General features: G+C 36.2%; 2 protein-coding genes and 1 long non-coding RNA gene across 8 annotated transcripts in view; 2 read left to right on the forward strand and 1 right to left on the reverse strand.

Moving 5' to 3' along the window:
- The window catches only part of LOC105831889 (myotubularin-related protein 3), a 199,634-nt gene that overhangs the window by 94,441 nt on the left and 80,468 nt on the right, over positions 1-24,725 (reverse strand). The window lies entirely within an intron of this gene.
- LOC118647710 lies at positions 7,535-20,412 on the forward strand. The gene is made up of 2 exons (XR_004964877.1): positions 7,535-16,289; positions 17,980-20,412. It is a non-coding gene; the product is annotated as an uncharacterized LOC118647710 (long non-coding RNA).
- On the forward strand, positions 16,701-18,035 carry LOC118647709 (cilia- and flagella-associated protein 251-like). The gene is made up of 2 exons (XM_036293109.1): positions 16,701-17,389; positions 17,459-18,035. Exons 1-2 carry the CDS (start codon positions 16,781-16,783, stop codon positions 17,918-17,920), a joined length of 1,071 nt encoding a protein of 356 aa, XP_036149002.1. The 5' UTR covers positions 16,701-16,780; the 3' UTR covers positions 17,921-18,035.

Raw genomic sequence — 24,725 nt, forward strand, 5'->3', positions numbered from 1 at the left:
AAAACTTGGAATAAATGTAAAAAAGAAAAGTACATAAATTTAGAAATTTTCCGTTTAGACTCTGAAGAGATGAAACCACCTTTCAAAGGTTTGAAAGCAGTTTGAAAGAAAATTTTTTTTTTCAAATAATAAATAGCATAGTTAAATAGAAGTATTTATGCTGTAAAACTTTTGTATAAAACATTCTTTGATATTTTGTTTAGTTTATAAGATATATCGAGAAAAAGCAAAAATGTCTTTATCTTTGAAAGGTGGTTTTACCTCTTCAAACTGGAACATCAAAACGGAAAATTTCTAAATTCATGTATTTACCTCCTTTACATTTTATAAGTTCCATTAAAATCGAAATTTTCAAGTTTGCGAGGTTTCCTTGTAAGTTGTATTTTAAACACATACACACGCATAAACACATTCAGACGCACACACAAAAGAAAAAAAAAAGAACTGGCAAAATATTTGGTTCAGGACCGCCAAGTTTTTGTAGTAAAATATTTATATATTTAATAAAAAACAAAATTGTGAATGCCAGCCAAAGAATAGAAAAGTAAATGTTCTAGTTCATACAATCATTCATTTTTATAGTTGGCGCATTTTCTTTATATCATTACTTTTGTAGAAAAAAAATTTAATACTTTGATTTTATAGTATCAAATCTAAGTTGTTTTGTACAAAAATAGATTTTTGAGAGCGCTTTTTGAGCGCGCGTACACTTGGCGCTTTTTTGTATCTTTTTTTTTAAAGAAAATTTTTCGTGATCTGTTTTGATATGACTACTGAACGTAATTTAAAACCTAGTTGTCCGAATTTTTCAAACTTGACATCTTTATTACACTCCTTGTACTTTAACATTGCTTGTGTAATTAACAAAACTGAAGCAAACTAAAGAATGCAGTAATTCATAATCACATCGTAGAGCACCAAAACTGTCGTTTCCTTTAATTTTGCTGCTGCATTCGCGATATTGGTATTCGTTTCGTCAAAGTTTTCGCAAAACCCGTTTTTTTTTTGCAGAATAGCTTAATTTTGATGTTCTTTTCAAAAATTTTTTATTCATTTTTCAGAGAAAAACTTCAAAAGTATAAAATAACGTACTGGTCTTTTGACTTACAAGACTTTGTTGTTAACCCTGCTTGTTAAAAATATAAAATTTTACTGGCTTCCAGGGTTCGGACAAAGTGTGCTGCTACAAAAAGTTCTCGTTAGACTACACTATTAACAATAAATACAAGTATAAATGCAAGCTGCCTCGATCGACAGCCGTTGTAGCGTAACATGGGTGAAACGCAAGAGTAACTAACTTTAAAAGTAGTTAACTTTAACAATAATATCTCACAACAAAGCAGAATAATTTTTACATATTCATTATACGGTACCTTTCACGCTTAATGTTTATTTTCAGTTCATTTAAAAGACGTCACTTGACTAAAAATGACGAATTGTTATCTTCAATTTTGATCACATATCTTTTGAGACTAAAAATGAGCGTCGAGCGTTAGCATAAAAATGTACGTATATCTTTGTTTCGCCAGTAAATATTTAAAGAAATAAGTTTTTCGTAAAACGACCCAACTGACTATACTTTATTATCTTACGACGTTTTGACCTGGAATTTAGGCCCTTCTCAAGTGACAATCTACAAGCGATTCTATAATAAAGACAACGGATGACGTTTACAATAAATAAAAAGTAACATACAATAAATAAAAAATTATCATGGACAAATTTGATTATACAACACGCATGAAAGAGCTTCTTAATGATGAATTAACATATAAACACATAAATAGAGACCCCATTAAATCTATAACATCTAAATTAAATCAACTATTGAAATGCTGATTTGACGGAAACATCATTGATTATTATACGTATAAGCATCTAAACTACATGAATGGCAATCTCCCCCAATATTATGGACTGCCAAAGATGCGCAAAGATGGCTACCCATTACGCATCATAGTTTCAAATAGAGGGAGCCCATTATATTATATTGCGGGCTTCCTCCATGACATAATCTTTAAAACAGTTCTTAAACCAAGATCATACATTAAAAATAGTTGAACTCTAGTTAAAAATATCAAAAATATAAGTATCTGTCCTAAAAAAAAAATATCTTTGGACATTATAGCTCCCTTTACCAACGTCGCCAAAGAGTTAATTATAGATAATATTGTAAAACAATGGCCACATATTTCTGAGTCCACAAAATTAAACCTCAAACAATTTATTAACACCATAAAATTAATCTTGGAGTCTACTTATTTCTGTTTCAATGGTTGTTTTTACAAGCAAATCTTTGGCAGTCCCATGGGTTTCCCTCTATTTCCAATTTTAGCAGATATGGTTGTGAATAATCTAAAAACAAAATGTTTACAATTACTAGATTACAAATTACCGTTATTTTATCGTTGTGGACGACATTTTAGCGATTGTACCGAAAAAAATTAATGAAGTGCTTACAATCTTTAATGGTTATCACCCCAGATTGTAATTCACCCATGAATTGCACCCCGACTTTGCACTGCTTTCTAAGGTCGACACTATTCTCGGAGCGGATGTCTAATCCCGTGTCATAAGAAAGTTCAAGAAGATAAACCTAATACTATTCTGCTAACTACCTTCGGCTGAGTGCTGACCGGAGCCGTCAAGACCGGGGTTCCTCCAAGTAACTGATTTCGTATCTCGGTTATTCACACGCGAGGCAAGGATGACATCGCTCAAACCTTTCAGCACTTCTAAGAGATCGAGAAAATTTCTTCAGCGCGAACTCTTTCTCTCGCAAAGGAGGAGGCGGAGGAACATTTCAAAGAGACTCATCGACGAGACCATACCAAGAGATATGTCGTGGGGCTCTCTCGCGGCCACAGCGGTCTTGAGAAGCCCTCGACCGTTCTCTCAATGCTGCTCAACTCGGAGAGAAACGTAGCCAAACAGCTTGTACTAAAAAAGAAATATAACGACTTCATGACCGAGTATCTTGCGCTCGGTCAAATAGATCCGGTTCCGAAATAAACACGTCCTTCCAAACTTCTTCAGGATGCTCTCTTAACAACATTCTATGACATTGAATATGGCATCCAATTTCCGACACCTTCCTATTGCGTGCGGTTGTGCTTCCGAGAGTCATAGCGCCGATGAAAAGAACGGACTTGTGTTGTGAGCGAGGCACTCACAACCGATAATAAATAAAAAAATATTAAAATTACATTTAAAAAGATATTATTAGAGCTCGCCGAGAAAGACTCATTATCGCGAGGTGTCGAGTAATACATGTGTGCTGCCGACCGGCCATCGCATCGATCAACGCACCGGGCATCTCGTGGAATTTAGCAAAGTTCAGCTTAGCAACAATTATGCCACCAAAAATGCATATTTGCGTTTTGGCGATTATTGCTAAGCTCGCAAATATTTCCTGCGCACCGGATAAGCGCCGAAATGATCAAATATAGTCATGCTGAGGGCCCATTGCCCCACTATTATACCAAACCCGCAACACTACTTAAGCAGCCGCCAAAGAGCGGCCTGGGAAACAATCATTAGTCAATCAAGCCAATACATACTGTCCGTGAGATTAGAGTACGAAACTTACAAGGAGACCTTACGGGTCATGGGTCATTGATTTTTTTCATACTTATAGGATTTGAAGATCAGTATCCGGACTTCAATTTCCTAAAGCAGTACAATGCGCTTCTCAAAAATACTCGAGAAAATCGATTTTGAAGATTTCCGATATCTTTAAGTACAAAAAATTTTGACGTATTGTTAGAGCAGCTTGTAGCCGAGCGCACAGAGCTCTAGTTTCGTAAGCGCGGAGTTGATGGTTCGATTCTCGCTGGTCCCAATTTTTTTTTAATAAGTCAATGCAGTTTTTTTTTAATTGTATATTTTAACATTTATCAAATTGAAATGCTAATTAATTATTAAATATTTACTTATTTTTTAAATAAAAATTAACATCCCTTTATTTTTATTTAACGGTAAAGTACGAATAGCACAGCATCTGCTCTCTCGGAACCCTTACTTCTCTCACTTTTTGCAAGGCTGTTCTTTGTTCACGACTAGATGCGAAAGAATGGGAATCGACCAGGATCGACTTACAATAAACTCGACTTGTAAACTCCGACTAACGTGTTAAAGATACAGCGTAAAATGTAAGCAATAAAATAACTGAATATTATTTGTACATATTATTTTTGCATTTAACAATAAAACGTTTTCCATTTTTGTACCAAATTTAAATTTATTATAAATATTCGCATTTTCAAGCAAGTGGCAATTAAAAATAAAAAGTTGTTAATTTTTATTTAAAAAATAACGAATAAATATTTAATAATTAATTAGCATTTCAATTTGATAAATGTTAAGATATACAATTAAAAAAAAACTGCATTGACTTATTAAAAAAAAATTGGGACCAGCGAGAATCGAACCAGCAACTCCGCGCTTACGAAACTAGAGCTCTGTGCGCTCGGCTACGAGCGGCTCTGACAATAGGTCAAAATTTTCTGTACTTAAAGATATCGGAAATCTTCAAAATCGATTTTCTCAAGTATTTTTGAGAAGCGCATCGTACTGCTTTAGGAAATTGATGTCCGGGTACTGATCTTTAAATCTTATAAGTATGAAAAAAATCGATGACCTATGACCCGTAAGGTCCCCTTGTTAGAGTTTGGGACTTAATCACAGCGAATCTCGAGCAAGCGAATATACAGCGCGCTATCTCAGAGCCGCGCGCCGTATCTAATCACCTCTGTGTAATACGACGCAGCACCTTCGCTGACTGCAAGTATAAAAACTACAGTGTACCATAAGGGAAATAAACATTTTATTAATTATCAAAAAAGTGTGTCAGTGACTCGAGAACCCTGCCAGCGTAACCCTCCTTTCTCGAGTTCCCACTCCTAAAGCAGAAACGAACCCGACAAAATTATTTATTGCACCGCAAGGTACAACAGTCGTGCAGCGCGTTTGTTTGACTCGTTCGAATGGGTGGCTCCTTGTCTGATATTTACAAATATCTTCTTACAGAATCTTTGGCTGGCAGGCCATGGCTGGGACGAGATGCTTGAACGCTCCGAGCGAGTGAAGCTGCACGGTTTTTCGGACGCACCGGAGAAGGCTTACGCTGCTGCGATCTATTTGCGGTTAGCAAACAGAACCGAACTCACCCAGCCTAAACTTCTAGTGGCATCCACCAAGGTCGCCCCTTGCAAACTCCAAGTATGCCACGGCTAGAACAGTGTGGAATTCTTCTCCTCGCGCGCCTTCTAGAACAAGTCGCGTGTGGTCTTCAATTGTAATCACCGTCCACTTTGCGTGGACGGACTCTCGTGTTGTCCTTAACTGGATACGCTCTCAGGTGGATACCCTTCGTGGTCCGTGTGGGAGCTATCCAGGATCTACTTTCAGCGTCGCTGAGTCCATGTCCGGACAACTATCAACCCGGCAGATCTGGCGATTCGTGGCATAACTCCGAAACAGCTGATCAAGTCCAAGTTGTGGTAATTTGGTCCGTCCTGACTTAACAAGAGCGCTTTTAAAAGAACCGCGGAGCCGGTGAAAGCGACCCAGCAAAGAGGAAGACATCGCGTCATGAGGCATAGGTCCCTGTAGACAACAAACTGGTGCAACGCTTCTCCTCTTTCACGCGACTGATCCGCATTACGGCACTCTATTGCAGATTCTTTCAGAAGACTCGCGCATGGAAACATCGTCGCAGGAAATTCATCTCGGCCGAAAAGATCACCGAGACCACGACGCGATCCGAGTAGTGCAACGACAGGCCTTTGCTGTAGAACTTGCACGTTTGGAGGAGGAAAGACCAGCTCCTTCTCGGTCTTTCCTTAGGGGTCTTTTCTCCGTTTTTAAATAACCTAGAAATCCCCAGAGAGGCCGATTACTGGTGGACTACGACGGGATCTCACGTTCTGCCGTATGCATCACATCTTTCCAAACTGCTGGTGCATTCAATACGCTCTTGCGGCTACCTTGTATGGATGGCCTCGCCTTGCGCAGTTTCCTGCGACGCCGGACGTCCGGTTCCGCGGACTAGATTCTCAACGACGAATCTTTAATCTGTAGAGTGGCTTACAGTTGCGTGCATTACACTCACTTCCGCGCTGGAGATGGTCGCCAACAAATAGAGCAGTTTCTGCCGGAAAGGCTACGGCTGGCACGGTCCTTCCTGTCGCCTGAGGTGGACTATGCTGGACCCATTCGACTCCATTTTTAGTTCATTTAGAAGTAGTTCCGATTTCTCAATAGAAATTTTCGGAGGAAACTACGGACAATGTTTCAAGCGGCCTCGGATTTTTATAAGGAGGTCGGCGAACACCTTGCAAAGACACCACTTGGCTCCATCCTTGGTTCCATCCTTCCGCACGCTCCGCACTTTGAGGACCTCTGGGAGACAGGCATTCGGTTCACCAAGTTTCACATATGACATATCATAGGGAATCTAATTTTCACCTATAAAGAACTTGCCACGCCGTTGTGCCAAGTGGAGGCGTGCCTCAACTCTCGGCCACTGCGGCAAGAAAGTCTCGATCCAGCAGCGTAAATTCCGGGACATTTCCTGCTGGGTGAGCTGACAATAACGATTCCAAAACTCGACCAATCTTCGGACGCAATCACGCATCTACAAACACGGTGGCATTTCATCTCCGCCATGCGCCAATGGACAGCCAAATGACTCCATCGACTCCAGCAGGCCACCAAGTAAACAAAGAATCATCCAAACTTTCAAATTGGTAATCTCGTCCTACTCAAGGACGAGCTTTTTCCTCCAGCAAAATAAGCAATAAGCAAAGTTACGGAAGTCTACTCTGGCTCGAACGGGCATGTGCACGTTACTTCCGTGCGCACCGCGTCGGAACTCATTCGCCTGACTACAAAATTGTGGCTCCTGCTGGTTCCATCCGTAGAACCAAAAAGCGAGTAAAACTTTAAAACAGCGATTTGCTTTGTTATATGTGTTTAGAGATGATTCATGCTATGTATAATTTTGTTACCGCCGCGTCCCGCGTTATACCGCGCATGACCCAAGATTAAGTGTGCACAGCGAACGGCTGCACTTTTCTTCTACGTATTTCGTCACTCGGACAAGGCGGCATGTTCGCGACATTTTACACAGCGATTATTACACCAACAATTCTGCTCTCTTTTCCTCTGGCCGCGTCGCTTTCTACAACCATTTGGTAAGCCGCGGACCGTGGAGAAAGAGAGAAAATTTCGGTAAGAGCGAGGCGTCGGAAGAGCAATTGCGCACTTCACGTACGCGTCTTGCTACGAAAAAATCAGGGTTTTCTTTCAAATAACTATGCGGCCTTCCAGCAGTTACTTCGATTAATCTTTGCTTTGTGCTCCTGTAACTTTGATTGCTTCGTGCGCTTGCACTTGTATTTGCAATTTACAAAGAGTATAATCCTAATTTTTTAGCTTAAAATATTAAAAATTAAGGAAGTTATGATTTTTCAAGCAAATGTAATTTAAAATAAAACTTTTGTTTTCAACTTTTTTCAAATAAAAATAATTAAAATATTAATTTTTTATAATTAAAATATATTTTTCTATGTTTGATCTTTATTTCAGAATTTTTTCAGAAATTTTGTACACTTAGTTCTTAAACTGCAGCTCATCAAAAATTGCGTTGAGTCACGGTGTAATAGTCTCGTTCAAAAAAAGAGGTGCAACAACAACCTAGGATTAATATAAAGAAAATTTTTCTTTATTTTGACGATTTAACGATACTTTCAAAATAATCGTAAAACGTTCAAAGGTGTCCACATTTTCTTTAAGTTAAAAGTACCCTTAAATTACGTGCAATGTTTTGCAGAACTTAAAATTTTTTTCCATACGTCCTAGAAATTAAAATATTACCTTTTTTTCTGTGCGGCAATCGTTAACCGAGGTGTAAACAATTAAAAAAATCACTTTAAAAATAAAAATTCCAGATTTTCTTTTGTTTCTAAAACATGGCACTACTTCATAATTAATCATGAGATTTTATTATACCGCCGGTACTAGCATTAAGGTATACCACGAAGAGGTAGCATGATCCGATTTAAGCTTGTTTTGTCATATTAGCGTCACTATATAACGCAGGCTAAACAAATAATAGCATAAATAATTACTCAAATTTGTCTGTTCGTTATTTTTCTACCTAAAAAAATATAGAAAAATGTGACTCCGCAACTTCCGAAACTTTCCGTCCTTCCTGCAGCATTTAAAAACTCCCAATGTATTTTCTAATTCATGTGTTTCTTGTTTTTGTTTTTTCTCTTTTTTTTTACAAACCGTAAATCCGATTGTGCCATTTCTTTATGGTATGCTTTGAGTAATGCTAATGCCGACAGTATAATAAAGATCCCATCATAAAATAATGCCCATGTATCAAAAGTAAAAAAAAACCTAAAATTTTTATATTTAAGGTGATTTTTTCTTTAATCATTCACACCTCGATCAACAAACGCCATACAAAAAAAAAAGCATATTTCAGTTCTAAAACACAAAAAAATTATGAGTTTCGCAAAACACATAATTTAAGGGCTGTGGTGCAAGTTTTCAGCCGCCACGAACACGACTCTCGTCTTATGGCACCTAGAAAAAAGAAATAAAAAAGCTGGCTCTCTCATGGTTTGTAACTGTGGAGAAATCAAATTGTCCATGGTTTTCTCCAGCAGTGGTAAAAAAAAAGATAATACGATAAGATTCTGTGTCAATTATCGGAGACTCAATGCTATCTATAAAAGATTTTTATTCGCTGCCAAGAATTAATAATGTTCTGGATTGTTTAACGTGGTTCTGTACTATTTAATTTAAAAAACGGATTGGTAGATAACCTTACATCCTAAGGATCGCGAAAAAACTGCTTCTATTGGTAATGATTTGTAGCAAGTCAGTTATGCCTTTTGGTCTTTGCAACGCCCCAGCTACATTTAAACGTTTAATGGAAAAAGTATTAAAAGGATTAATTTCGAGAATTTGTTTTGTATATTTATATGATGTAATTGTGCACCACTGTTTAATTTTAGAATTATATATATAAGATTAGTTCTATACCTAAGGTAGAATAAACTCCACTAGTTTTTGGCTTTAGTTTTAGACTTAGTTTTTTGCTTAGTTTCATGAATTTTTCACTGTTTTAAAATTTAAATTACCATAAAATAATTTTTAAACATTATTTTTAAAAATGTGAAAAAATTTTTTTGAGCTAAAATGTTTGATAATACATGAGTAATAACCATTAAAAAAGGCTGTATTACATCCCTTGTGTAGAATACCGAATTATTTGATAATGTTTTTAACAGAATTAAGGTTAAAGGTACTTTTAACTTAAAAAAAACCATTAAAGTCCCACGACAATTTTGAAAGTAGCGTCAAATTTTGAAATTAAAGAAAAATATACAATTTCTACAGTCAGTTTTAAAGTGGTTTCAAACAACAAAACATTTTTTTATCAAATAAATAAAGAATCTTAAACTAAAGATTTTTGGTTTCAAATCGGTCATCGTAATTTCTGTGCGACTATTTTTGACCAAATTATAAGCATTTAAGTTTAAAATGCTTTTTTTACCATATATAACTTGGTCAAAAATGGTCGTAGAAAAAATTTTAAAAAGGCAAATTGAAGAGAAGAGTTCAATTAACACAAATCTTTTATCAGATTAAGTAAAAAAAATTTATTTGAGCCCGCTCAAATTTGATGCAAATTTTTAAAAACTTTATTTTTGTTTTAGGAAAAAGTGATCATGTTACAAAACGTAAAATTTTTAATCAAAAGATTCACAAACTAGAGAATTTAAGCTATTATGTGCTTTTTGATTTGTATTTCTACTACCATTTTTCACGGAGATATAAAGATTTAAATATGACTAAAATTTTTCTCACATTGGGTGTACCGCTTTTTTAAAGCTGAGTATATATTTTCAATTACAAATACTTTACCATATTTGACATACATATTTGACCGATAAATATTTACACTTGCAAACCCCTCCGCCAGTAACCTTGACCTTGATATATTTTGTCAAGATCATCCTCTTGAGTAACCTTCAAAAGGTTTTAAGCGTTGCCCGTAATTCATTAAACCTTTGCAGCATGATGTGAAGTATACTTTACGCCTAAACAAATAAAATAAAATAGGTGAGTCGATAGCTCACGGACTAGATGCTGGATTCGTAATCTGTCGACCCGGGTTCAAATCTCGGCAATTTCGTTGGGATTTTTTCTCGGGTCCATAGATTGCAAAGAGATAGAAGGGACGTGTGGCTATCAGGATCGCACCTTCCAGGATTTTTCCGAAAGGTCGGTCAAGTCAAACCACCCTCCGAAAAAGAACTCGCCCCCCACGTCGGCCATTTATCCTGGTCGTAGCGTGGGGAAAGAGGTGGCTTCGGCGCTACCAAGTAGTGGGGTTGCCAACCCCACCATTCGTACTATTTGACCCTGCTACTACAAGAAACCAAGCGGATACCGGCAGGGGGCCCGATGGCCCCTCCGCCCCAACTGGACGAAGACAAGAAGACGAAGCCAACTACCCCTGCGGGTTCCCTGGATGTTCCTTCACTTTCAATTTCTCTAAAATTTCATATCCTAAGATTTCTGATATCGCTGATTCCAAAAATTAAATAAAATTTAAAAATTTATTATTTGGAGTTTCTTCAATAAAGCGGTTCCAATTTTGAGAAAATCATGTGACGTATAATCCATTGTAAAAAAATTGCTTCCATAAGATATACTCAAACTCCGTGTATAACGGTTTCTGATTCATTGATTACAAATTATTGATTACGAATCTGGAAACAGAATTAAAAAATTTTTTTAATTTATAAATTAATCTTATTTCGACAAGTGCAAAAGCAAAGAAAAGCACTGTTTGCACTTGTCAAATTGTTCTGTCTTGCAGGAAAATCAGTAGCCGATTTCTTTTTTATTATTTGTTAAATTTATGAAGCACTACAATTTATGGAGTGCCCTGAACAAGTCTGTGGACTTGAGACACAAACCCATAATTTTAATTACTTCTGTAGTCTGAAAGATTATCCCGCAGTACATCAAATAATTTGCATTTAACATATTCTCTCCTTCCACATAGCACCTTAATCCATCACTCGCGTATTCTATAAATTCACTAATTAATAATAAAAGCGTCATTTTTGCCACCACTCATTCATGTTTGTATACGTGCGCTTTTATTCGAAGTTTAAACAATTACTTGGGAACCTCTCAGAGTTTCTAGCTTTATCCGCTTAAAAGGGCGTTTCAGTCATTTAACATGCCGAATTGATGAAAAGGAAAAGAAAAGGCTTGGCGGAAGATAAAAGAGAGGAAGTAGAGAGTGCATTTCAGAAAATGCAAGAAAACGCAAAGATCACCGGTAAAAAGAAGCGAGAAGATAAAAAGAGGAAAAAGTAAACAAAAGTGGCAGATCGAAAAAGAAAAAAAAGGAAAAAAAACAAAGGAGTTGGAAGAATTAAAGAGTATGGATACAGAGGAGCTAAGAAGGGAGTGAAGGGGTTAAAAGGAAATACGAAAAGAATAGAAAGTATAATAGAAGAAATAAGAAAGAAGCAAAAGACAGAAAATGGCAGAAAAAAAGAACGAAATTGGTAGAAAAGACAGAGATTAGAGAAGATAGAAAAATTAGAGGGGAAGGTGAAAGGAAAGAATGGGAAAAGAAGAGACGAGAGAAGGGAGCGAATTAGAAAAAAAGGTAAAATGGACAGGAATTAAAAAGGTAAAGAGAAAAGAAAAAGGAGAAACATTATAGTGAAAGTATTAAAAATTAGAAAAAAAAGAGAAACCTGAGAGAAGTAATAAGGGAATAAGAATAGAAAGTAAGATGAAAGATATGAGTAAAGTTGAGGGACACTAAATAAAAAAATTTGGGTAGAGAACGAAGAACAAAAGGAGATGATAAATGGAAAGATGCTAAAAAGTAAAAAGAAAATAATAGATAATCTAACGTAAAGGAAAAGAAGAACAAGATGGAAGCTAGAAGAGATTGCAAGGAGAGAGGAGGCGAATGAGAAAAGAACTTAAGTAAAGTAAGAGAGTCAGAATAGACGGAGAATAGTGGATCTCAAAAGAAAAAAAGGTGTTAAAGGATAAAAAGGGCGGAATTTGGAGACAGCAAAAAGAAAGAAAGGAGAGGCAGGGGAGAGAAAGAAATAAAAAAATAGAAAAACGAGATAAAATGTAAAAAAAGCAAGAAAAAAAAAGAAAAAAAATAAAAAGTTATTAGAGAATAAAAACAGGGAGTTCTAGAGAGAATTAAAAAAATAAGAGGTGGTAGTGCTGCTAGGGACATGAATAAAAGAGAACAGATGGAGAAAGTTGAAAAAAAGGATGTCAAAGAGATACAAATAGAGCATTCAATACGCAAGAAGAAAAATATAAAAATAGGAAGGAATAGCGATAGAAATAAAATAGAAATTAGTGGATAAAAGAGTGGAACAAAGAAAAGATAATAATGGATAGAGTGAAAATAAGAAAAAAAATGGTGTATTTTTACGTAAATAAGGACATGGAAGAGAAGTTACAGAGTATTAAAAAATAGTTGGAGGAGAAGAAAAGAATAATAACAATAATAAGTGGGGACTTTAATACTCAGACAACAAATAAGGGGGATAAAGAAAAAAGATTGAGAAAGAAGAGAGAAAGGTAGTATAAGGAAGTCGAAGGACAGGAAGATTAATAAGGAGGAAGAGCGTCTAATAGAGTTCATAGAAATGAGATATTAGAATATTTTGAATAAAGAGGTAAAGAGGAACAAAAAAAAATATAAGGTCAGTTGGGGTAAGTGCGGCTTAGGGGTAAGTGCGCCATCGGCTTGTGTAATGTTACAGGGAAAATTATATAGAGTGCGCCGTAGTCGTATGTTGAGTAGATACAATTGTGCAAATTTTTACCGCTGAAGCGCTCGCTATTGTCAATCAGTGACCTCAAGACAATGGTAAATAATCAGCACTAAAGAAAAACTGTGATATCAAGTTGTAAAAGTTCTGTTGTCGTCAGTTAATGTGGAAAGAATAAAACTTGTAAATACTTTTTATAGTTAGCATTATATCTGAAATTAACATTTGCGTTTCTTTGACTATAGTTAATTTGTCGATTTGTTTATTGTTGATTCTTTAAACTCCCATCCGGAGCAAGTGCGACTCAACCTATGGGGCAAGTGCAACCGTAAATTTATCGTTTATTTTTGTGTCCGTAAAGCTTCTTTTTATGTTTTTGTTTTGGTTTTGAAAATTTTTCATTATTTTTAATCTCTTTACTTATCAAAAACTGTTTCTTTTGTCCAGTAAGAAAAAAAAGCAAAAACAAAAAAGAAGGAAAAAGAGCTTGGAAAATAAAACCAACAAGATCAAGAAAACTTTTAAAGTGCAAATTAAGAAACGAAAAAGAAATTAATGTTAAAAGCGATAAAAAAAGCTAAGCAGTTATTCATTGTGTATTACTGTATTCTTATTCATAAGTAAATTTTTTTATTAAATGTAAACTATTTGTTCATTATTTATTAAAAAGCAGTTAAAAAGTTATCTAATAAAAGTTAAATTATCCTGAAAGTCGAGCTTTTTTTTAAAATTCAATTTTTAGTATTTTAGTATTTTTTAAGTGTTTATAAATTAAGTAAAAAAAAAGAGATCCCCCAAAAAAGCATTGAAAAGGTATTACTTAATTAAAACTGCCCGCTTCTGCATCAAAAAGACTTCGCCCTATTAAGCATGGTGGCAGTAATAGTCGGGGTCGCACTTGCTCCAAAACCGGGGCAAGTGCGCCATCAAGACAAAATTTTTTAAAGTGCGATTTTTTTCTCTTAATATTTTCTTTTTTTTTTAATAACCTTATGTATCTATAAAGTACAGTTTAAATGTCATGTTGCCAAAGTTTTAATGTTGCATAAAAATTTGGAAGCTTGTGGGAGAAGAGTAAACAGAAACTTTGCATTTTCGGGTATGCACTTACCCCAACTGACCTTACATATACGGGGGGTAGGAGTAATACGCTAATAATTATATATTAAGCAATAAAGAAATAAGACAAAATAAGAATATAAATAGGAAAAAGTATAACTCAAACCATCATCGAATAAAGGTGGTAATGCGTTATGAAAAGAAAAGGGGCAAAAAGGAGAAAGAGGACGTTGGGAATGGGGGAAATAAGCGTTTAAAAGAGAAATAGGGAAGATAAAATCAGAGGTGGCGGAGGGAAAAAAAATGGAAAGATATGGAAAAGAAGATTAAGAGAGCAATGAAAAAGACAGAGACTGAAAAAAAGGAAAGAGGAAAAGGCAATAGGCTAGTAGAATGAGGATTGTGAGAAGATAAAAAAGAAATAAGAAGGAAGTTAAGAGACTGAAGAAAGGGAAAAGGTAAGGAACAAAATTATAAGAGAAAAAAAGAGGAAATTTAGGGAGTTGTGTAGCAGGAAAAAAAAGAGAAAAGATGGGCAAAGGAAGTGGAAAAAATAAGAACGGAACGACAGGTGTGGGAGATGATAAATAGTGAAAAAAGGATATTATGTACACGTAAACATATTTTAAATAATAAAACTTAGCTTAGCTTACAGCTTCAATAAATTAATCTTAAGCATTAGGATGCAGTAAACAGTACAAAAATATTAATTGGATTCCGATGGTACCGGGTGCAGATCAATATCAGAATCAGAATCGATCGAGCATAGGTTATATCGAGACAAAACCTTCTTCCTCCACTAAAAAATTAATTTACATAAGAAAAAACTGCTGGAGGAAATTAGATATTTCCCCAATATAAATAAGGGAATCAAAGCGCTTAAGTTGTCTCATAGTAGTCTAAAGTCTCTTCCGATCACCACTGCTGAGAGTTTTACCGTAACTTTTGCGACTCTGTTAATCTGCAGTTAGCGACAGCTAAGTCTTAAACCTTAGGGTCTGTTGTTTCGAAAAAAAAAAGGTAATTAACTCAAGTTTTCTGTTAAAAATTATTTAAAATTCCTACTTGAATTATGTCGCTGCCATTTGTGTGGTAAGAAATCTAAATCTAATTTCTAAATCTAAATTCTGTCACTGCCGAGAGTGTGAAGATAAATCTTTCGGGTCCTGTCTCTCCAAAAAACGTGGCAACAGAAAATTTAAATCTAATTCCTAAATTTTAAATGCCCAAAAAGGGTGGTTAACATGAGAATATTAAAAGATTAAGATATCAAATTAATCAAGCTATAATCTCAAATCGTAATCCGTTGTTGTTAATAGCAGAATTAGATAAACTTCTGGCCCAAACTTCTAATGAAAAACCCTTTAAACTTAACAAATATAAGCTTATTAAAATTGATCTTCCAAATTCTTCAAATCGACTTAAATCCAAAAATCGTTATACATAAGCCAACTCAAGTTGGTAAACCAACTGCAGAAAAGTTAAAACACAAACTTAACAAAATTTACTTTAAAGTTAACTTTTCACATTTCAAGTTAATAAAGAAATCAGACCCTCGTTATCAAATTTATAAAATTCGTTATCTTTACGGTGAAAATTAATTAACCTCATAAACTTATCCATCCCAGGTAAATTACTTAAATGTATTGACCCAACAATGGACAATTATATCAGTTCGTGGCAAGAAAAAAATGAGAATTAATAAAGAAATAAATATAAAACAATAGAAGAAATACTTTATGAGGCTGCTAGAAGGGGTGAAAATAAGAGTGGTAAAAGGACAGAGAAAAGGAAGAGAAAAAAACAGAGGAAGAATTGACAAGAAAAAAGATAAGTAAGGTAAAAAGGAAATTGAAAGTAGAAAAAGTTGAGGACGGATAAGTTGAGAAATAAGGTATAGAAATATGGGAAAAAGATAACGGAAAGGGCATACAGGATCTGCAACAAAATTTTAAAGAAGGAAGATTAGCCAGAAAGATGGAAAAAGGATGTTAGGGATCGATAATTAAAAAAGGTGACAAGAAATTTGTAGAGAATTATAAAGAAATTACGTTAATGACATCGTTGTATAGAATATATCTAACGGTGCTGCCAAAAAAAAAGAAAAAATAGAAGAAAAGGAGGTAATTCCACACAATCAAACGAGTTTTAGAAAGGAGATGGAGACAATAGACAATATGTATACATATATTAAATTACCTGATGGGGGATTGGAAGATGGCGTGGTTGAGAGTGGAGGTGAAACAGGGAGCTCCGGAGTGAATAGTGTGGTGAGGGTGTAATGTGAAAGAGAGGAGAGAAAGAAGTGGAAGATTGGAAAGAGAAGACCGGGACATAGACGGGCAATTGGAGGGAAGTAAATGGAGGATGGAGGTGAGAAGAATTAGGATGGAGAAGTCGGGGCAGACATCGGAGTAGCGAGAGATGAAAGCCGGGAAGATGGAGGCAGGAACGAGAAGAAGAGGTCAGAGAGAGGGCGCTGGAGAGATGCGACGCAGAGAAGAGTCTCGAAGGAGAGGAGTGAAGGAAGGAAGGAGGGCAGATGGCGGTGCGCTCGGAGTGAGGCAGCGCGAGCGCGAGCACGGAGAGAGAAGAGGAGTGTCAATCTGGTGGAAGAAAGGGATTGGCAGCGTGGGGTTAGAGTTAAGTTGGCAAGAGTGACAGGGCGGGATGGTAGCGTGTTTGGGAACGCGGGTTTCCGTACACGTGGTCCATCGAGGGCACATGTCGACAGAGCGATTCTGACACAGGAGGAGAAAGATCGTACAAGAAGAAGATAAAGTGAAAGTGTGCAGGGAGAGAGAGTGCCGGACCTAGAGGAGAGAATAGGCGGGGAGAGGAGAGAAGCAAGGGAGGAAGAGAGAATGGAGGAGCTGGGCAGAGAATTGAGGAATTTGAAGTGGGAAATGACAAGGAGACTGAGGGAAGTCGGAGAGAGACTGAGAGGATTGGAAGAGAGGTTAGAGGCGCTGGAAGGAGAAGACATGAGAAGGGAAGAAGAGGTAGCAGGTGAGAGGGAAGAGCTGAGGAGTATGAGGGAAGCGAGAGGAAGAGGCAACAGAGAAGAGGAAGCGCAGAGGGACAACGACGAGGAGGGAGAGATGGAGAAGAGGAGAATCGGACGGGACGACGGGAGAGAGGGAAGGAGTGGGAAAAGAGAACAGGTGGTTGGAGAGAAGAGGGAGGAGAGGATGGGGGAAGGCGAAAACAAGAGGAGAAGAGAACGGAGGGAAGAGGAGAAGAAGGGGCGGAAGGACGGAGTCGAGGAGAGCTGGTGGCAGGAGACGAGAGGAGAGGAGAAGGAGAGGAGAGGGGGCGAGGAGAGAGACGAGGATGAAGGAAGAGGACAAGAGAGGAGCAGAACAAAGGAAGGACAGGAAGTAGGAACTGGCAAGGAGGAGAGGAAGGATGCAGAGAGAGAGGAGAAGGAAGATGGGGAGAGAGATGGGAAGGGGATAGAGGCATGGAAAAGGGTGGAAAGGGAAATGGAGAGGAGGATGAGGGAGAGGGCGGAGAGAGAAGGGTGGGAAAGAGTAAGAGAGGCGGAAAGGGAGAGAAGAGTAAGGGAGGTGAGAAGAAGAAACATAGTGTGGAGGGGTGTGGAGGGGGAGGGGGCAATAGAAAGAAAGGCGATAATAGAGGGGATTATGAAGAGAGAAGCGGGAAGGAAAGTAGATTTAGGGGTAGTATCAGAAAGAGTGGGGGAAAGGGGGACGATAGTGGTGATAACAGAGGTGGTGAGAGAAGAGGATAGAGACTGGTTGTTAGAGAGGAGGGCGGAGATAAGGAGTCGCTGGGATGTAAGGTTAGATGAGGATTTATCGATGGAGGAGAGGAAAATCAGATGGAGGATGTTAGAAAGGGCAAAAGAGGAGAGAAATAAGGGAAAGAAAGTATATGTGGGGAATAGAAGCATGTGGGTGGACGGGAGAGAATGGGTGTGGAATAAAAGGAAAGAAGAGTGGGAAATAGGCGAGGGGGAAGGAAAGGAGGAAGGGAATTAAAGGGGAGAGGAGCTGGTGGAGTTAATTGATATCTTATGTTTTTTGTTTTATGTTACTAGGAGGTGACAGAGGAGAAATGGAAAGAGACGTGGAAGGGGAAGAGAGTGGTGAGAAAGAAACAGGAGAAGCAGGAGGGAAAGAGAGAATGAGAAAGCATAAAGAAATGAGGAAGGTGAAGCAGGGAGAGCAGAGGAGGCAGGTGAGGAGAAGGAGGAGAAGAGGTTCCAGAAAGAGAAAAGGAGGGAGAGGACGGAAGAGAGTTGAAGAGAACAAGTGGAGAGGAAAGGGGAAGAGAGAAGGATTGAGTGGAGGAAGAGGAGAAGGGGGGTGAGGGATGGGCGAGAGGGGTGGGGGGGTAACAGAATGTAAAGGTCGCTTATGGCCAGGTCGGTTTTGGGGGCAGAGGGTTAAGTATTTGTAAACGGTTCGGGAACGCTCCGTGCAAAAAGCGCCTTGTAACCCCATTTGGGAAACAATAAACTCTATTCTATCTATTAAATTACCTGATAAATAGACAATTAAGAAAAGAAAAGGGCAAAATAATTGTTGGGCATTATGTGTAAATTTAAAAACGACATTTGATAAGGAAACACTATGTGAAGCTATGAATAAAAAAGTATAAATAAAATCGCAGAGCAAGTAAAAAGTTTTGAACAGCGATGGGAGTTAGACAGCAGTGTCCTCTTAGTCCGTTACTGTTTAGTATTTTAATTGCTGATCTGAATAAAAAATTAAGTAAAGTAAAATGAGGAAGAATAGGAACAGACGATGAGAGAATATATCATCTCGCATATGCGGATGACATAGTACTGATAGCAGAGGAGGGGGAAATAAGAAATATGTTCGAAAAACTGAAATTATTTGGAAAAGAAGAGATTCGTGTTAAACACAAAAAAGACAAAAATTATGAGGTCTAGAAAAGGAGGAGGTAAACAAAGATTGGAGATGGAAAGGAGAAAAGAATAAGGTTAAAAGAATTACATATCTAGGGTACGTAATAAAAATGAAAATCAAAAGGCTCGTGTGGGGAAGAGAGTAAGGAAGCAGCGGAAATTATGAAGCAGACGTGGGGGATGGAAAGATGGAGGAAAACTGGGAAAGAATATGACTGTGTGCGACAAGTTATTTTGGTCAATAGTAGATTTTGGAATATAGATATAAAGCAGGAAAAAAAGAAAAAAGGTAAAAAGATTAGAAAATATATAAAATGGGTGCTAACAGTAGAGGGAAAGACGCCAGGATATTTGGTGGGGAAGAAACTAAAAGAAATAAAGTTGCAGAGAAAAACAGGAAAAAAGTGTGGAGTTTTAAGAAAAAATTGAAAAAAGAGAAGAAAAGCAGGCAAAAATGTTTTAAAAAAATAAAGAAGAAAACAGCTAAAGAAAGAGTGACTAATGAATGAAAGAAAAAAGAAAGGAGTTCTTTAGGATTAAAGATTAAAAAATAGAAGATGTGGAAAGGAGAAAAGGATGGGAAAACAACTACTTAAAGTAATGGAAGAATAAGAAAAAGAGACAAAAAAAGAGATGGAAAAAGATAAGAGAATCGAAATATGGTGTTATACAGAGATGAAGAGAATCCCAGAATATTTAAGGAAAGGGTAGAGGGAGAGAATACATGGAAAAGAGTGGTAAGGTTTAGGTTTAGGTAGAGAAAAAAAATAGTGAGAACAAGAAAAAAAGAAATAATAAAATAGAAAAAAGAAAATACTGAGGACAAGAAAAAAGGAAGTTGTGTAGGTTATATGGAAAAGACAAGGAGACATGGAAACATACATTAAAAAAGAGTAGAGATTAAGAAAGAGGGAGAGCGGAGAGTTGATAAGAGATAATAAAAAGAATGTTGAGTAAAAATGAAAAGGAAGAATGGTAGATAAGGACTGAGAAAAAAGAGAGAAGAAAGAAGAGATAGAAAGGGAGAATATGGAAGGGAAAAAAGAGAGAGTACGGGAGAGAAAAAAAAAAGAAAAAAAGTAGAAAGACAGAGGAAACCTCACACGATCCCGATTAATCACGATGCGGATTGTCCACGCCAATAATGACCACGCGTCAATATTACCCACGTCAATATTTTGTCGACGCGTTAATATTGCCCACGTCAATATTGGTCACGTCGATATCACAGGCACATAAAAGTGTTTGGACCGGCGAACCAGACTAGTCAATCTTCATGTATTTTGACCCGCTGAATCCAAATCCAAAGTCAGAATTGCAAAGTTAGCTCACATTTCCTAACTTCAAAAAAAATTTTTTTTTTAATGTTGGGCCGGCGGACCAGACTAATTTATCCTTATGTATTTTAACCCGCTGAATCCAAATCCAAAGTCAGAATTGCTTAATTGGCTCATTTCTTCTTAACTTCAAAAAAACATTTTTTTAATGTTGATCCGACAGATTAGTCTATCCTTACGTATTTGGACCCGCTGAATTGAATTCAAGATCAGAATTACTGAATTGGCTTATTTTTTCTCAAAAAAAAAAAAAAAAAAAAAACTCAAAAAACACCAAGCAGCTTGGGTAACAAATGTATAATTCAGAGGGTGCAAGCTTGCGTAACCACATTACCCGGGGAAAATTCAATACGTATGACAAGTCTGAGCTTCTGTGGCGTATATATAAATGGCGTAAAAAATTTACTCCGTTTTTCTATTATATTTAACTCTGTTATTAACTCAAAGGTTCTGTGCAATGGCTTTTTTCTCTTTCACGGAGACATCTCGTTTGAGCGTCCAACAGAAATCAGCCATCATGTTCACATCCCACTTGCCTTGATATCGATGCTACGTTTCCTTGATGTCCTGATGAAATCTGTCTCCCTGTTCTTCACTATAATCACTCAGATTTTTCTTGTAAATACTGGTAGCATTCACCTTTTTTATTCAGAGCTTTCACACATTGTTTCGTAAGTCCTGATTTGATATGAAGAGGTAGAAAAATAACTTTTGAAGACTTAACTAACGGTTTATTTATGAAACCCAGGTTGCAAAGACGTCTTTGTCGGCCATTTTTTTCTTATGTAATGGTTCGTTCAATCTTTACTATCCCATTCACATAAGCACGGATTTTTTGTGTAACCTGATTGTTGACTCAATAATATAATGAGAATTTTCAGATCTCCACAAATTTGCCATCTACACTCAGCACCAAAAAAAGCAGTACACTTACAACTTCGGAAAATTTTTCGAAATTTCAAATGACCATAACTTCATAAATAATAGAAATAAAAATTTTTCTCAAGAAGGAAAATAAAGCTTGAAGTGTTCCACTTTACGAATATTTTAATAGCAATTATGCGTGGCTATTTTTTTCAAAATGACGGATGACAAAGTTAGAGGATGCAAAATTGATAAATAAAGATCTGAGTTTCCGGCGGTGCATGGCGTAAATCAGGTGTCACAGCCCAAAGGAACAAAATGCAAATGAAAATATAGAGCATTAGCTTTAAAATGTTTTTTTACAGAGTTTGATGCGATCATTTTTCGCTGAGTAATTAAAATTTGAATTAAAAAACAGTTTTTCTCTTTAAACTTGCATAACTCAGCAAAAAATTATCGTATCAAGCTCCGTAAAAAAACATTTTAAAGATAATACTCTATACATTTAAACAATTTTCGTCTCATTGGGCTATGACACCTACTTTACGCCACGCGTTGTCGCAAGCTAGAATACTTATTTATCAACTTTGCTTGCACTTTCCTTGTCATCCACCATTAAAAAAAAATTTTGCCTACAATTTCGATACAAATTTTGAAAAGTATGGTTTCAAATCTTTCAAACTGTTTTTGAAATTTTGTGCTAGGGCAATTAGGTGCCGAGATGTTCAATTTTGAATTTGTAACAAGGTCGATTTATCAAGGCTTAAGGGGCTCGGAGGCATTGTGATTCGCTTCGTTCTTCCACAACTTCAACAGTCAGATTTATTGTTTTCTACATGAATAACTTGCATCATTTTGGGAATTGAAAATTCATTATTTTCAAAATGTATCAATTTAAAGGCCAGAAAAGTAAAGACAAAATTCAATTCAAAATCTTCATTCTTCGCAATCAGTATTACGAAATAAAGATACGATTTACACTTTAAAATACTGAAATCATTAAATCAAATTACTGTTTCAATTTTTTCCAATATGATTCACATAGATTTTGACGGGAATGGTTCATTTAAACACAGTACAATTGGACACAGTGCAAATGGACACGATGCAAATGAACACAAAATAATGTACACGTTTGAAACGGACACGGTTCATTTCGACACAGGAATTTTGGACACAGTAATTTTGTACACATGAAAAATAAATTCTAGATAAATTACAATTTGGACACGATAAAAATGTACACCGTGCAATTGGACACGTAAAATTTGTACACCGCAAAGTTGTATACCGCCAAGTTATACACCATAAAATTGTACACCGTAAAATTGTACACCGTTCATTTAGACACATAAAGGTTGTACACCGCAAAGTTGTACAACGCAAAGTTGTACACCGCAAACTTGTACACCGCGCAGGCGCGCGCGCGCAAACTGATAAAAAGTATGCCAAATCGCATAAATGAGGTAATCCGCGCACGAGAAGGACATACACACTACTAAATGTACAAAATGCGCGCGCGCACACGCACACACACGCACCTACACAATACATACACACGCGCGCGCGCCTGCGCGCCTCATGGAGGGTTTGGAGTCTTGAAATACTGTGGAATTGACAAACCACGGGGTCCTTATCCTTGTGGAACACACGCACGCACGCACGCACGCACGCACGCACGCACGCACGCACGCACACACACACACCCAATAAGAAAGATGCAATTCTAACCAGTCAAAATCTATGCCGATCATATTGGGAAAAATTGCAATAATAATTGCTAATAATTTCGGTATCTTAAAACGTAAATCGTATCATTATTTCGTCATACTGATTGCGAAGAATGAAGATCTTGAATCAAATTTTGTCTTTACTTTCCTGGCATTTAAATTGATACATTTTGAAAATAATGAATTTTCAATTCCCAAAATGATGCAAATTATTAATGTAGAGAACAATAAATCTGGCTGTTAAAGTTATGGAAGAACCAAACGAATCGCAACGCCTCCGAGTCCCTTAAGCCTTGATAAATCGACCTTGTTACAAATTCAAAATTGAACATCTCGGCACCTAATTGCCCTAGCACAAAATTTCAAAAACAGTTTGAAAGATTTGAAACCATACTTTTCAAAATTTGTATCGAAATTGTAGGCAAAATTTTTTTTTAATGGTGGATGACAAGGAAAGTGCAAGCAAAGTTGATAAATAAGTATTCTAGCTTGCGACAACGCGTGGCGTAAAGTAGGTGTCATAGCCCAATGAGACGAAAATTGTTTAAATGCATAGAGTATTATTTTTAAAATGTTTTTTTACGGAGCTTGATACGATAATTTTTCGCTGAGTTATGCAAGTTTAAAGAGAAAAGCTGTTTTTTACTTCAAATTTTAATTACTCAGCGAAAAATGATCGTTTTATTAGTTAATGATGCGTTTTATTAGTTAATTTTATTAGTTAGTACTGGAAAGAAGTGCGAGAAAGGGACGAAGCACAGCCAAAACGCCCATGCGTTTTTTGTACCATTGTGTTTTTGACTTTCCATGCGAAGCAAAATTCATCCATACTCTCCCCCCTCCTGGTTACAAAGCAAAACGACGTTCATGCTTGTACTGTACCACATGGGTTTGCGACTTTAGATTTGAAATTGTGGTCAAATAATGACTTCAAATTGTTTGGGTTATGTTAGGTTAGGTTAGAAAAAAATAAGGGTAAGAAGTGCAAGGGGAGGGGAGGGGCTCATCCCCCGCCCACGCGTTTTCAGATGCAGAAAACACGTGGACAAAGGAGGAGCTTTGCACCTTTCGGTATTAATAAAATTAACTAATAAAACTCGAATTTTGGTAGATGAGTTTTATGACGTTTTGAACATTTAACGTCGTTTTTCTCAAAAACTATTGTCTTTATAACAAAAATCAATAGAACATAAAATGTGTATTTCGATGATATCTACAACTTTTATTTGAAGTATTTTTTGAAATTTCCGCTTTTTACGAAAATAAATGGAAAAAACCATTATTTTTATGGTTTTCGGCATAAAAATCAAATTGCCCCTCTCTAAAAACATGTCTACATTCCATTTTTATAATAGTTTTGTTGATTAGTATTGAAAAAAATTGATTTTTCGCACCGGTACCTATTGTAAACATTTACCAAAAAATCTTTATTCAATATATTATTAAAATATAGACTAAATATTTTATACAATATTTATGATAAATAAAAAATAATGATTTGTATAAGTAACATTTTGTAAATATTTATAAATATTTCATAAACATTTTTATAACATTTATGATAAATCTTTATAATCTGTCAATCTAAGACCACAAAAATATTTATAAAATATTTGAATAAATATTTATAAAATATTCAAATAAATATTATAAATATTTTGTAAATACTTTATAAATATTGTGGGATATAATTTAGCTTTACCAAAAGCAAAAACATTTTTATAAGTTATTCCACATGTTATTTCGCATATGTAAAAATCAGTAAAAAAACTATAGATTTATATTTATTTATAAAAATATTATTTAACTACACGTTTTATCTTTCTGACATATATTGAACTGATCTATAACAAATATATATTCATGAGCATCAAGTGTTCATGGATCATTACGAAGTGCTAGGTTGCGCACAATTTTCGAAGTCAAGCAACGTCGACGGCGGTTTAGAGTTGGATGGGTGACCGCAGAAATTAGACAATAC

The sequence above is a fragment of the Monomorium pharaonis genome, chromosome 10 (genome assembly GCF_013373865.1).
Source record: "Monomorium pharaonis isolate MP-MQ-018 chromosome 10, ASM1337386v2, whole genome shotgun sequence".
Taxonomy (NCBI): Eukaryota; Metazoa; Arthropoda; class Insecta; order Hymenoptera; family Formicidae; genus Monomorium; species Monomorium pharaonis.